General features: G+C 45.2%; 1 protein-coding gene across 3 annotated transcripts in view; it reads left to right on the top strand.

Moving 5' to 3' along the window:
- Dock5 (dedicator of cytokinesis 5) overlaps positions 1 to 14,484 on the top strand; it is a 181,645-nt gene that overhangs the window by 115,749 nt on the left and 51,412 nt on the right. For all 3 annotated transcript variants that reach the window (NM_177780.3, XM_011245170.2, XM_017316175.1), the window contains 8 exons: positions 128 to 311; positions 3,451 to 3,548; positions 3,807 to 3,896; positions 5,582 to 5,682; positions 8,685 to 8,819; positions 10,451 to 10,562; positions 11,331 to 11,401; positions 11,988 to 12,094. In NM_177780.3, the coding sequence (NP_808448.2) occupies positions 128 to 311; positions 3,451 to 3,548; positions 3,807 to 3,896; positions 5,582 to 5,682; positions 8,685 to 8,819; positions 10,451 to 10,562; positions 11,331 to 11,401; positions 11,988 to 12,094 (898 nt within the window). The remainder of the gene's footprint in view (positions 1 to 127; positions 312 to 3,450; positions 3,549 to 3,806; positions 3,897 to 5,581; positions 5,683 to 8,684; positions 8,820 to 10,450; positions 10,563 to 11,330; positions 11,402 to 11,987; positions 12,095 to 14,484) is intronic.

The raw sequence follows: 14,484 nt of genomic DNA, 5'->3' as shown, positions 1-14,484 counted from the left end.
ACATAATTTGATAAAGTCTCACATCTGCTAAAAATGATCATGTTATTTTGGGAGAGGGTATTTTTTTTTTTACTAGCCTGAGAGATATTGCCCTGATTCTAGGTTTTCTAACTCACTTCCCTTTCAGGGTGATAATAAGAAAATGGAAGATGCTAAATATTATCTGACTCTGCCTGGGACCAAAGCAGAGCTGGAAGAAAAAGAACTCCAAGCGTCCAAAAACCCATCCGTCTTCACACCCAGCAAAGACAGCACGAAGGACAGCTTTCAGATCGCCACTCTCATCTGCTCCACAAAGCTCACCCAAAATGGTAGGTGTGGGGACCACATGGACACGGATGCTCCTCATCTGGTCCTCCTAAGCTCCCTGTTTAGACTCCTTATACCAGACCAGGTGGTGTCGGGTCTTCTGAGACAGGATGCTGCTCCTCCAGCGATGCTCGGCCGTGCTGTATAAGTTACCTTTCCAGGTGCCGTGATACAGTGCTTGACAGGAGCACTTTGAGTGAGGAAAGTTTCTTTTGGCGCCTGGTTCACAGGGACAGCCCATCACAGTGGGGGACAGCAGAAGAGCATGGACCACTTGGTCACACAGTCAGGGAGCAGAACGTGATGAATGCTGTTGGCTGTTCAGTGCCCTTTTTGCCTACTCTGCACACATTTTAAGTGGGGTGCCCCAGCTCTGTTAGCACAACCTAGAAACTTCCTCATAGACATGTAGACCCAGAGGTTGGTCTCCTAGGTGGTTCTAGATCCTGTCTAGCTGACAGTTAAAATAATTAGCTGTCACAAGTGCATTTTCATATCATAAAACCTAGGCATATTCACGAGTAGGTAGAATTCAGAAATCTCAGACGACCCTCCTTCAGGGACTCAAAGGCAGTGCTAGCACCTTGTTGTTTTTTGGTTTTTGGTTTGTTTTTTGTTTTTCGAGCCAGGGTTTCTTGTTGGTTTTAATAATAGACGATACAGGAACAGAAAGGGGCGGATTCTGGCTGTAATCAATCTCTTCCCAAACAGGGATGGCAGAGAACATGGATTAATGTCATGGTTCTTTTGCTTGTTTCTGTTACTTTTTTTGACGCAGAGTCTCACTATGTAGCCCAGGTTGGTTAGAACTAGTAGTGATCCCCCTGCCTCGGCTTTCCAGTTGCTGAGTATACAGGTACGAACCCCCACATCCAGTAGAGTTCCTATGTCTCCTAGTCTTCCGCCTTCCGTTGCTCCAGGAAGCCAGTAGTTTTCCATGAAATCAGCAGCACAGTTTAAACGAGGCTCCATTTTGTTTCTCATCAAACCTCCAAGCTCTTATACATTTAACATGGCGTTAACCTGTGCTACAAGGAAGGAGCCCTGCTGACCAGGGAGCCCTGGATTTACTGCCCAGGGTTTCTACCTTAGCAGGACTGTCTGTGGTGGCATGCACTCACGGGATCAGGCCTGTTAGTGGGAGGGTGAGTTGGGGCAGAGAGGAACAGGATCGTTGCCTTAGGGATGGTGCACAGCAGAGAGAAGAAGGCACACTCAAGACTCAGATCCTGGTTGCTGTTTAGGAGTACCTAGTACCTAGTACTCCTAGGGTTGGTTTTGACAAATTCTGGCTTTCGAGAGCGTATGGATGGTGTTTCAACTTGAACTCAAGGCTGGACTCAACAGACTAGAGTTCAGAGCTCATCCACATGGGAAGGTCGACTCACTTAAGCCAAAAAGTGTTCTTAGATTCCTAGAAGACACAGTAAACTGGGCCACTCTCATAAGCCTGACTATGGGGATGAGGGCTGGGTGACAATCTAACGCACTGCTGATAAGAGTTAAAGGTACAGTAGTCACAGAGGCTGAGTGTATCTCTCAGAAATTGAAGCTGGCTCCAGCGAGCTGTGCATCACCTCTTATCCGTGTGAATGTTTTCTGACGTTTACCACGTGGGCACGCTGGAAGCAGCCCAAATGGCTGGTGGTTGGAATCCATATAAATTTTAGAGTTTAATTAAATAATGAAATGCATGTGGCCACTGAATACAGAGCTTTAACACCTACTTAATGGCATGGTAAACTTTCTACTCTCTGTGTATGCTTCTGATTTTGTTTCAGTGTTTGGAAGCTAGTTGGAGCTAGATTACCTCTGGCCGTCACAGCTCAGATGACTTCCCTGTGACTTGGTTTCCCCATCTTTTAAACAAGAGTGACAACTCGTGCACTTTGAATATCCCTTATCTAAAATACTTGGAACTAGATAGAAACGCTTTGGATTTCAGATTTAAAAAAAAAAAAAATTGCACACATGGAGTCAGCTGTCCGGGAGGAAGTCTAATCACGAGAGCCATTTGTGCATTTGTGTGTGTATTTGTGACCTGCCATGGTTAGAATCAGATGGAGCTACTTAAACCCCTCTCCTGCTGCCACTCAGTCGTCTCGAGACCTAAAGCAAGCAATTTAGTGGCACAAAGCCCGTTTTTCTCCTCTGAAAACCCTCTACAGTACAGTTGTGACCTCAAAGGGCACCGATGTGTCTGGATGCTGTCCCTTCCCTGGGAATCTGCCCGAACATGGATAACCATAGGGCAGGAAGTTGGCTACTGGGAGGATAGTTAGGAGGGCTTTCTAAGTTTACTTTCACAACGATGATGTCATCATTTGAGATACATGAGTTCTAGTCAGTCATTTTATGCTCTTGCAGATTAGTTACTGATTGTCCGTCCCCCCCCTTGAGGGACTAAAGAGGATCACAAGGTTTTCTCTGATTTAAATGACAACTAATAAATTGCAAAATTTGCAATAACACCCAAGGTACTTCTTAAAGTTGTGGGGTTTTGTTTTTTTGTTTCTGTTGTTTTGTTTTGTTTTGGGTGTTTTGGTTTTGATCTTGGTTCTTCGTTTTTCAAGACCAGTTTCTCTGTGTAGCCCTTGTTGTCCTGGAACTCACTCTGTAGACCAGGATGTCCTCAAACTCTGCTTTCTGAGAACTGTGATTAAAGGCCTGCATCACCACATACGGCAAATTAGATACTACTAAGAACAGTTAACTTTTAAAGATCTTTGTGTTCATATGAGATGTATGTGTTCACATGTGTGCAGCATGTGCATATGAGATGCGTGTGTTCACATGTGTGCGGGCAGACATGTGCCTCAGTTCACATGTAGAGGTCAGAGAACAACTTCAGATGTCAGACCCCCCCACCTTTCAATTCTGTTTGTAACAAGATCTCTTGTCTGTTACTGTGTAAACCAGGCTGGCTCACCGTATGGAGCACTGGAGAGGCAGGGGCTACAGGCGTGTTCTACTGCAGCCAGCCAGATTGGGTTCTAGAGATCTGAACTCAAGTCTTTATACTTCCATGGCAAGCACTTTCACCCCCTGAGCCATCTCCCTGGCCTAGTAGCACTTACCTTTTCTAGAAAATTCTGCAGCTATGTCTTCTAATGTCTGTGGTTTATGTTTGTTCTTCCCCAGTGGACCTGCTAGGCTTACTAAACTGGCGTTCTAATTCTCAGAACATTAAGCACAACCTGAAAAAGTTAATGGAAGTGGATGGAGGAGAGATTGTTAAGGTATGTCCATATGTCTTATATGTCCAAAGTCACACGTATACTGTGTCATTAGTTCACCAACCTCCGTTAAACCAACTGGAAATCCAAAACTTAGTATCTACATAGCTTAGCTGAGCCACTGTGCCAGTCTTACAAAAGTAATAGTATTAAAATAGTCTCACATCTATTCTATAGAACCCAATGACTCCCATTATTTTTTTTTCTATAGCATGTAGCAGGTTGGAAACAAAATAACCTCTCTGTTGGTCTCACCTTCAGTTTTTACAGGACACACTAGACGCACTTTTTAACATAATGATGGAAATGTCAGACAATGAAACATATGACTTCCTTGTGTTTGACGCTCTGGTAAGCACCTGCTCATGTTGACCAGTGTTCATTCTTTGATAGTTTGTTCTTAATATACCATAAATATCATTGAGCAAAATTACTCATATACTTCTCTTGAGTATTTCTTTAGCTTGAACTCTCAGAAGTCAGATGAGGAACTGAAGACGTCTCTTCCAAGCACTTGTTCTCTATTTGGTCTCACCTTTTACATACTTTCACTTTCTCCTTAGGGAAAAGAGTGGGTTTAATTACGTTAAGATCAGCAGGCGCTTTAACTTCCTTTACCACACTCTAGTCAAAGCCCAGGAGGGGCCCTCAATAAAGAATGATGTATGTCCTTGTCCAGCCATGTCAGGGAGGCTGCATTCATCCATCAGAGATGAATTGTAGTGTCCTTACCTGTGATAAGCAGCGTAGCAGGCAAGTTTGTCACCCAGTGCTTACTTACGCCTATTCTGACAACTGAAATCAGAGCAGTGACGTGAAAGGATGGGACGGTGGGAAATACAGACCTGTCCTGTGAGTGGGAGGAAGCCGACACATCTAAACCTAGCCTCACTTTCTCACTGTTGGGGAGAGTCTAGGACAGGATTTTATCTGAGGACTGGGCTTGAAGGGGTAGGTGGGTTGCAAACTGATGTTTACCAGTGTTGGAAAACTGGTCAGTTTGGCAGGGGGGTCAGGACTTCTTAGTTAGGATTTTACTGCTGTGAAGAGACACCATGACCAAGTGAACCTCTTATAAGGACAACATGTAACTGGGGCAGGCTTACAGGTTCGGAGGTTCAGTCCAGTATCATCAAAGCAGGAACATGGCAGCATCCAGGCAGGCATGGTGCAGGAGAAGCTGAGAGTTCTACATCTTCATCTGAAGGCTGCTAAGAGAATACTGGCTTCCAGGCAGCTAGGACGAGGGACTTAAAGCCCACACACAAAGTGACACGCCAGTTCCAACAAGGACACACCTACTCCAACAGAGCCATACCTTCTAATAGTGCCACTCCCTGGGCTAAGCATATACAAATTATAACAGCATCTAAGCTAATGTTGCAAGCTAGAGGTAGGCAAGGCTGTCAACTTGAGATGGTCCCATTTATAGGAAAAAGAGGCTGACTAGAGACCAATGTAGATTAAGCCCAGCAGGGCAGGCAGCTGGCTGTTGGCATAGATAGCAATCCCAGGTGCCTCTTCATTTGTACATACTCATTCTTGGTGGACAGTGGTTCTTTGTGGACACTGTAGGTTCTGTGTAGACATAAGGTACCATACAGGGAAGAAATGGAGAGACCAAACTCTGAAACTCCCGGGGGTTACTCATACTCCACTTGGAAAAATCTCTTACAAAGTTGCAATAGTTTACAATTCCCACAAGCCCCTTTCTCTATCTCCCTTCCTCCTTTCCTGTGTTCTTCTATGACTTAAGTCATCTGTGTACAGACAGCACTTCTTTGAGACATTAGCTTCCCATGGCCACTGGTGATGGCCTGGATCGGTACACTCAGAGCAGTAAGCTGGACATATATAATCTATGTTAAATACTCACCCTAAGACTTACTCTTCAGCTCGAACAGTAGAATGTTGTCTAAATATTGTTAAAAAATGATGGAGAAAGAAAAGGCACCAGGAGGGCAGAGTCTTGCTCACGGGCAGAGGAGCGTTGGGGGCTGTTCACTGCGGCTGCTAATGCTGGTCACCTTCCGCAGGTCTTCATCATTTCGCTGATAGGAGACATCAAGTTTCAGCATTTTAACCCTGTCCTCGAAACCTACATTTATAAGCACTTCAGCGCCACCTTGGCACACGTGTAAGTATGACTCAGGGGACCTGTGTGTCATTGGAGTCGTTTGCGGAGCTGGACTCTTGAGAAACAAGAGGGATCTTCATGTAGTCAGCATGACTGGAGGGTGGGACTGTGTTCTAAGCATCTTTGTGGAAAGAGGCCATTTGAATAACATGTCAGTGGGACACAGTGTTCCACTAAGCCCCTTCCTGCAGGGTAAGAATGTTTCTTAAAACCGCAGAGTGTGTGCTGGGGAGATGGTGCAGTCAGCAAAGTGCTTTCTGTGCACACCCAAAGATCTGAGTTTGATCCCCAGGACCCAATAAAAAGCCAGGCATGCTATTGCATGCCTGTCATCCCTTCCCTGGAAGAGGTGGAGACAGGAGGATTCCTGGGGCTTGCTGGATATCAAATTTTATTGAATTAGGGTGCTCCAGAGAGAAACTGACTCAAAAGTAGAGAATAATTATGGAAGACACCTGACATAGACCTCTGACCTCAAGACCTATGTGCTCACACCATCTGTATGTATGTACACATGTACAAATGCATGTATACACACAAAACCAAAAGGACAAAACCCAAGGGCCTACAATGGAGAGATGAAGACAGGCACAGAATTCCAAAACGGACGGCTAAGTCAGGACCTTATGGATCTGATTAAATGAGATAATCCTGAGGCACCAAAGGGTCTGACAGTGAACCAGGCAAAACCAAGAAGGTCAAGCCACACCCTCAGCTCTACCCCACAGAGCTTTGGGGAACTGATTGCTTATAGGACATTGGGTAATTTGGTTTATTTTCCTTTTACCCAACAGGCAATAGTTTTAACCTTTTGCATAGAGCAGACTTTCAGTATGCAGTTTGCGGCTTGTTAACTAGAGGAACCAACCTGTCATGGTCACTGTTTCTCCTCATGGTATTCAGCTCCCCATGTGGCCTGCCAACCCCCATTGTTGGATTGCAGTGACTGTGCAGAGCAATGGGACCACATCAGGGCAGGCCTGTAGCTGGGATTGGTTAACTGTCCTCTGGACAGTGGCTCATGCCGGACCATGTTGATGACTGCTCTCTGATGTACCAGGTCAGATCATTCTGTGTTGGGAAGATACAAAACACAAGACATACAAAGAAAATATTTTGCAACATACCAGCTAGCCTTACGATCAGTGATTGCCTCATGGGTCAAGAAGGCAGCAGACACACCAGCATTTGGTATCTTTCCACCCAGCAACTTGACTTTCCAAGGGATCAGCAGTTACAAGTGAGGATATCTAGTTCAGATTCTAGTTGCACTGAGCCTAATTAGAGCCCTGGGCAAATGTAAACTCCTGATTCTCCTGCCCCTACCTCCCAAGAGCTGGGATTATAGATTCTCACTTTCTCACCTACCTCCTAAGGGAATTTTCAATAGTCACAGACACAAGGCCATAACAGCACATAGACAAGGCCAGTAAGAAGTTCAAAGTCGGATGCTTACCGGCCAGAGAATAGCTGTAGTACTCTCTGCCAGGTATATTTGCAGCACTTGAATTTGGGGCTAATTTTACACACACACACACACACACACACACACACACACACGGGATTTGGGGGAGACAAAAATAATTGAAATATAGATACCTTCAAAAGTCCGAGTTGCCTCAAAGCCATGGTGCTGGGGAAATGGGCTCGGTCCATAAAGTGCTTGCTCAAGGCTGAGGACCGGAGTTCAATCATCAGAACTTACATAAGGAGGGGCATTGTGGCACACACTTCTAATCCCAGTGCTGGGGAGGCAGAGATGGGCAGATCTCAGGGGCTCCCGGGCCAGGCAGCCTAATCAAAACTGTGACTTTAGATTCAGTGAGAAACTAGGTCTCAATAAACAAGATGTTGTATAAAGAACAACATCTGTGGTTGACCTTTTGCCTCTACCTGCAAGTGCGCACACCTGTGCACGCATGTACCTATACATATATAGGTCATAATAAAATGTAAGACTACATGAAATCCCAGAAGCTACTTGTCTGTTGGCATGTTCAGAATAATGGATGATATAGAGTCAGACTGAGTCCACTTTTCTCATCCATGAAGTCTCTATCTGGTACCAGGTTGATTTTAAGGGGTTGGAGCAGGCTGGAAGGAATGAGTTTAGGCACGTGCCGTAGGCAGGTGTCATCTGTCCTTCACATATCTGCTTTACATGTCAGAAAAATGAATACCCCCATAAGGCAAATCTCTTCAACTCTTCGATTTCCTTTCCCCCTTTTGTGTGCGTTTGTGTATGTGGTATGTACATGCATATGGATGTGTTTGTGTGTGCTTGTGTGTTCATTTAACTTTGAAGGCCCAAGGCTGATGTCAACAGTCTTCCAGGATCACTGCCCCGAACATGTATAAGTAGCTACTTTAGTTAGATGCTTCCAGGACCCCCTGTCTCTGACTTCTGCCCGGCACACCTGGCATTTACTTGGGTTCTGGGGATCCAAACCCCAGTTTTCAGGCTTGCTGATTGCATAACAAGTGTCTTAATCCCTGAACCATCCCAGGAGATCCAGATCTGTCATCTCTTGGTTCTTCTTTTCAGTTCCACCAAAGGATGCTTGTGGCTTGTGAAATTAGTTAATTAGTTTCCCCAGTATTTTCAAGAAGAAAAGAGCCGGGCGTGGTGGCGCATGCCTTTAATCCCAGCACTTGGGAGGCAGAGGCAGGCGGATTTCTGAGTTTGAGGCCAGTCTGGTCTACAGAGTGAGTTCCAGGACAGCCAGGACTACACAGAGAAACCCTGTCTCGAAAAACAAACAAAAAAACAAAAAACAAAAAAAAAAAAAAAGAAGAAGAAGAAGAAGAAAAGTAGAAAAGTGTCAAAGCTAGACAGATGTGGAGACAAAACAGCAGTTAGTTTGCCTGTTTAGGGTATATTCAAGAGGGTGTACTTGAAAGGTGAGCCTTGTGCTTCCCAGGTAACCACTGTTTCCTTCTGTGGTGTATACCCTAAGCCTGCAAGCTCTATGTTGACAACAATGCCTTCTTACCATTTTTAGGAAACTCTCCAAGGTACTGAACTTTTATGTGGCCAATGCCGAGGACCCTAGCAAGACGGAATTGCTATTTGCTGCTTTGAAAGCCTTGAAGTACCTGTTCCGATTCATCATCCAGTCTCGGGTACTCTACTTGAGGTAATGGTCCCAGTGATAGGATGCTGCCAGTACTTGTCCAGATCCCTTTGTTCTTCATGTTCTTTTGTGTTCAGCTTTGTGAGCAATTGGTTGGTCATGGGATAACCAAACTTCGGATCTTTGGGGTTGAAGGTAGAGGTGAATTATGAGACCACTGGAGAAGGTCCATTGAGGTCTGCATCTAGAGAATCCTAAAGCAGCAATGGCACCAGGACTCATGGGCTTAAATGGTTGACTTATTTGCTGCTTGCTCTAGAAGGCTTGAATGGTGATGATGGCTTTTAGAAAGACAGGTCTTGGGACAACCCAGATGCATGGGTCTAATCTAAGTGTGGTGGCAGGACTGCTGTTTGATTAGTGAGATAATCTCTGACTCCTAAATGATCTTCTCACTTCCTGTGTAGAAAGTAAGCGCCACCTAATTGGGTGCTCAGGGTGCGACACTGAGGCTGAACCTCAGACGCAACTGCGGAGGTGTATTGACTCTGGAGGAAGAGCTAATTGGATGTTGTAGGACTTGATGGGGCAGCAACAGAAAGGGAAGGGCCAAAGACAGCCTTGAAGTGTCGTGTGGGCAGTGATGGTGTTTGCTGAAGCAAGAACAGTTGAGAACTGAGCACAAAATTAAAGTGTGTTCCATTTTGATGAACCTTGAGCTGCTTTGGGGCTTAAGGTAATTTTATACAAAATTTCATGCATGTACATTTTGACTGACCCCTTATATATAGTTAGGTGGGGGAACTTTATACATGTGGCTTCATGCCAGCATTCATAAAAGTTTTGGAGTTTTGGAGAATCTTTAGACTTATATATGAGTATGTGCTTGCATGTGTTCTTATGTTCTGAATCCATCACACCTACTCTCGAGTACTTAGTGGCCTTGCCACCAGTGACCTAGTTCACGTTCTTCTCCTTGAGATGTCTGTGTCTAGAGAAACTACCCAGAGACTTCTGAGTTGATGGCACATATCTTATGAAGACAATTAGAAGGCTTTATTCAAAGCTAGCGCTTGTCAATTCAAGGTGTCTGCAGTAGAGCAGACCAGGAGTACCTGGGAGTTCCGGTGGAGAAAGCTGGCAAAAGCTGGGATTTGTAGGCTAGGTTGGGGATCTTCTTCGCAGTGTCTTTGACCTCAGCTCATATTGATGCTGAGACAGTGGGGAGGGAGGAGAAAGAAGGGATGCTGGAAGAGACTGGGCAAGGTGTCTGCCCTGGGAGCCTATGCCCCTTGTCCTTGGTCATGAGCTGAGGAAGGCAGCCATGCTTGGAGCCACCTACTGCATCCGCACAGTGACTTTCTGCTGTTTTCCTTCTGCGGGTGGTACCCACAAACTACCAGGCCCAAAGGCATCTCCAGACTTAGGTTCTTCAGATAGCTCCAGATGACAGTCCTGGTTAGCCAGCTGTAGACCCTGTGCTAGGACCTCACCTACAAATGACTACTTTGCATTTATCGGTGTCTTGATGTCATTTCAATCTGTTTGGGCTGATGTTTGGTCCCTTAAAAACAGTCGTGGGGTTCCCTATGAGATATCTCTGTACAGTTAGAGATGGTGACCAGCAAGGCGCTGACCTCTAGTGTTGTCTTTTGAGACCACATGCCTACTGTCCATTTTCTTTTTCTCATTAGGTTTTATGGTCAGAGTGAAGATGGAGATGAATTTAACGACTCAATCCGCCAGCTGTTTCTTGCTTTCAACACGCTGATGGACAGGCCTCTGGAAGAAGCTGTCAAGATCAAGGTCAGCCTGGTGACCTTGTGGGGGGACCCCTTGAAAGCCCCTCATGAAGACGTGATGTGGTAGTGGTGGTGGTAGGGGAAATGTTAAGCAGGCTCACGAAAAGCATGAGAAGCTTAGCAGAATGGGCAGAAGTAGAAGAAAAGCGCACGAGGCTGTGGCTATGTGGTAGAATGCCTACATAGGTCCTGGGGTCACAGCATTGCTAAAAGTGGACACACAATAAAAGTCCACATTTTAACTCCCACACACAGTTGTATATTCAAGAATCAACTCACCAGAGACAGGCTGCCCCTTCAGACATCGTGTGAATAATGGCTGTTACAAATCCTGCTTGACCTCTTGATTTTAGCAAACTGATCCTCCTCCTTTTGAGGGTGGCTGTTTCTCTTCTCAGTTCTTCCTCTGCCTCCTTCTTCAAGTGTAAAGTCACCACCAATAGTTTTTACAGACTGGGAGGCACGTAATTCTTGAGGGCTCCAGTTTGAATGTTACTATTTCTTCCTTGCTTTTAATGGTAACTTGGTGAAAGGAACTTGAATTGCCTCCAAAATATGCACAGAGCCTTTTGGTCATGAAAACCAAGGCTTGGACCTCCATTTTCAGAAGGAAGGCCGGGGAGGTGACTCTTAAGATACCATCATCTCATGGCAAGGGCATTTGCTTCCAGTTCCTTATTTAAACCCCAAGTCCTGCCCTTTCCTCCTGGGACACAGTGGTATATTTGGTTTTTGTCTGCCTTGGCACTGACTGCCTTCATGCTTCTTACAGGGGGCAGCCTTGAAGTACCTTCCCAGCATAATTAATGATGTCAAACTGGTGTTTGATCCCATGGAGCTCAGGTGAGAAGCAGAACACAATTTGTGTCTCGAATTTAGCAGAAGCAGCCCAGTGCTGGTCGGACCTGTACCCTGCATTTGCTTTTGTTCTAAGAAGCGTTAAGGGAGTGAACACTTATGTGTGTGTACTCAATTCCGCGGAAGAGATTAAAGAACACACAAAGCTGGCCCCTGGGAGAGACTGGTATTCTCTGTGGGGTAAGGAGCTATGCAAAAGAAAGTAGCCTAGGGATGCAGAGTATGGTGGCCCATGGAGAGGAAACTGCTAGAAAAGACATTTTGCAGAAGCTGAAGCAGCAGGCAGGTCTGGAAAGTGATGTCAAGTTTGAGTGTGCTAAATTCTAAGGCAGAACCCTCGAGGGGTTCATAGCACCAGGGACACTCTCAAATCAAGTCTTAGGTCATCCGGGGGCTTTTTGGGTCCACTCCTCCTGCTCAGCTCTAGTGGAGAAGTGTGTACAGATGCCTGCATAGAAGTGTGTAAAGGTGCCTTCCTAGAAGTATGTAAGGATGCCTGCATAGAAGTGTGTAAGGATGCCTTCAGACAGCCAAGTGTGAACACACTGACCCAGCCACACTTCTCTTCCAGCGTGCTCTTCTGCAAGTTCATTCAAAGCATCCCTGACAACCAGTTGGTGCGGCAGAAACTTAACTGCATGACCAAGATAGTGGAGAGCAGCCTTTTCCAGCAGGCAGGTGAGCGAGTCTCCCTCAGAAGCTGCAGCGTTTGGGGAAGGAGTCAGCCGACTTCCACTGCAGTACACGTGTGCCACAGTGGCTCGCCACGGTGTTACAGCAAGCATTCCTGAGGCTGGTACTTCAGTTCTCTGTTCTCCAGTCACTCTGTCTGGCTGAGAGTAGATTAGTTGATCATAACAAGTAGTTTAAATTGAACATGGCAGTGCATTCGTAGCATGTCTATGTGATATTTATTGTTTTATGAAGTCAGTAATCCAATTCTGAAGTGAGACAGACATCACCAAAAAGAAAACTATGGTTGTTTTCTTGGTATTTATGAAGGACTGATTCTAGATCATTCTGTGAATACCAAAATTTGTTGGTGCTGATGTCATTTATACAAAATATTATTGGCCTATAAGCTACACACATCCTAATATATTAAATACCACTCCCATTCTTTCCATGTATGTGATATTTAAGATAGGGACTTACATTGCTCAGACTTGCCTCAGATTTGCTAAATATCTGAAGATGACCTTAAATTCTTGACCTTTCTGCCTCCACCAAAAGTGGGGAAGGGCATTATCAAGAAGAGTTAATAATGAAATTTTACAAATGAACTGTTAAGCACAGGAAAGAGATCCCGCAGCCTCTGCCCTGCCCCCAACCTGGCCATGTCCAGACAGTCGTTGCTTCCTTCCCTGCCTGGGTTTTGTTTCTTGCTTTATTTGATTTGAATTTTGTACCAGCAATACCCTTTACTGTTGGCTGACTCTTTGTTTATTCTTCATTTTTACTTATTTATTTGGTTTCTTGGTTTGGTTTTTTGAGACAGGGTTGTTTTTTGGTTTTGGTTTTGGTTTTATTTCTACATAGCCCTGGCTATCCTGGTACTCGCTCTGTAGACCAGGCTAGCCTCAAACTCAAAGATTCCCTCCTGCCTCTGACTCCCGAGTGCTGGGATCAAAGGTGTGTGCCACCAACACCCAGCTAGTTTGATGATTTTTAGGACCTTCTGGAAAAGAAGTTTAAGAGACTGAAGTCCATTTAAGTTTTCTTTTTTTATCCTCCCCATATCCCCTCTCTCCCTGTGTGTGTGTGTGTGTGTGTGTGTGTGTGTGTGTACATACAAGTGCTCAAAGAGGCCAGAAGAGGTGTCTGATTTAGAGCTGAAGTGGCTCGTAGATCTGAGCCACCCGATGTGGGTACTGGGAGCCAGACTCGGGTCCTCTGGAAAAGCAGGAAGTGTTCTTTAACTGCTGAGCCATCATCTCTCCAGCCGGGTTTAGCATCTCTGATAGTTGTTACTGTTGCTTCTTTCCTTTTTTACTAAAGCAGTCTTCTCTTTGCAGCCCAGGCTGACCTCAAACCCTAGCTCTTCCGTCTACCTCTTGAGGGCTAGGATTGTAAGCATGCACCACCAGCACATAGCTCGACGGTTCTTTTCCTTTTATCTTATTTTATCCTTTTACATTTTATATGTTTACTCTGTCTCTCATTCTGTGTGTGTGTGTGTGCATGCACGCGTGTGTGTATGTGTGTATTTATGCATGCATATTACCACACATACATAGAGGTCAGAGGAACTGGTGGGAATCAGTCCTCTCCTTGCACTACATGTTTTCTGGAGATAAAATTCAAGAGTCATCTCTCTAGTCCCCAGTTAGCTAGCTCTAGTTGGTGGCAGTAAAGTCACTGATTACTGTCACCTTTGTAATGTCTGGAGAACCTAGAGTCATCCTACTGAAGTACCATCATGGCAGAGATCCCAAGAAAATGATGTCATGACACCTTCCATAAACCACACATCCACAAAGATGTGAGTCAGACAGCAAGGAACAAGGAAGTCACAGGAATTTGATAACTGTCTTGGTCAAGTGGAAACTTTCTGAGAACATGGCTGTCTGCCTTTGTTTTTATCTACTTCCTGTAACTTACTATTGATGGTAACATTTAGAAAACAGACAACCAAACTGTGGAGGAGTTGGTGGTGTAGAGCATGGCCCTAGCATGCACAAGCCATGGCTTCAATCTCTAGCATCAAAACACCAGAAAATTAAAATTTTAATCCAAAAATGGGAGTGGGTGGGCGAGGTCTGGAGAGAGAGCTAAGTAACTAAGCACTGGCTGCTTTTGTGGAGAACCCAGGTTCAATGCCCAGCACCCAGAAGGCAGCTCACAGCCATCTGTAACACCAGCTTTAGGAGATCTGACGCTTTCTTGTCGCCCCCCTGGGCCACGGCTTGAATTTGGTACACGTGAAACCCAAGCAAGCATATATGCACATGCATATGCATATACAGACAATACAAACAATTTTGAAAAGTAAAACCTGGTGAAATCGTTATATAATTTACACACTGTTTGGGCTTAGGTCTGTGTCTCAGCCATAGAGACAGAGGCCC

This window comes from Mus musculus, chromosome 14 (assembly GCF_000001635.26).
Source record: "Mus musculus strain C57BL/6J chromosome 14, GRCm38.p6 C57BL/6J".
Taxonomy (NCBI): Eukaryota; Metazoa; Chordata; class Mammalia; order Rodentia; family Muridae; genus Mus; species Mus musculus.
The sequence above is the reverse complement of the archived record's forward strand: the minus strand, read 5'-3'. Positions and strand labels throughout refer to the sequence as shown.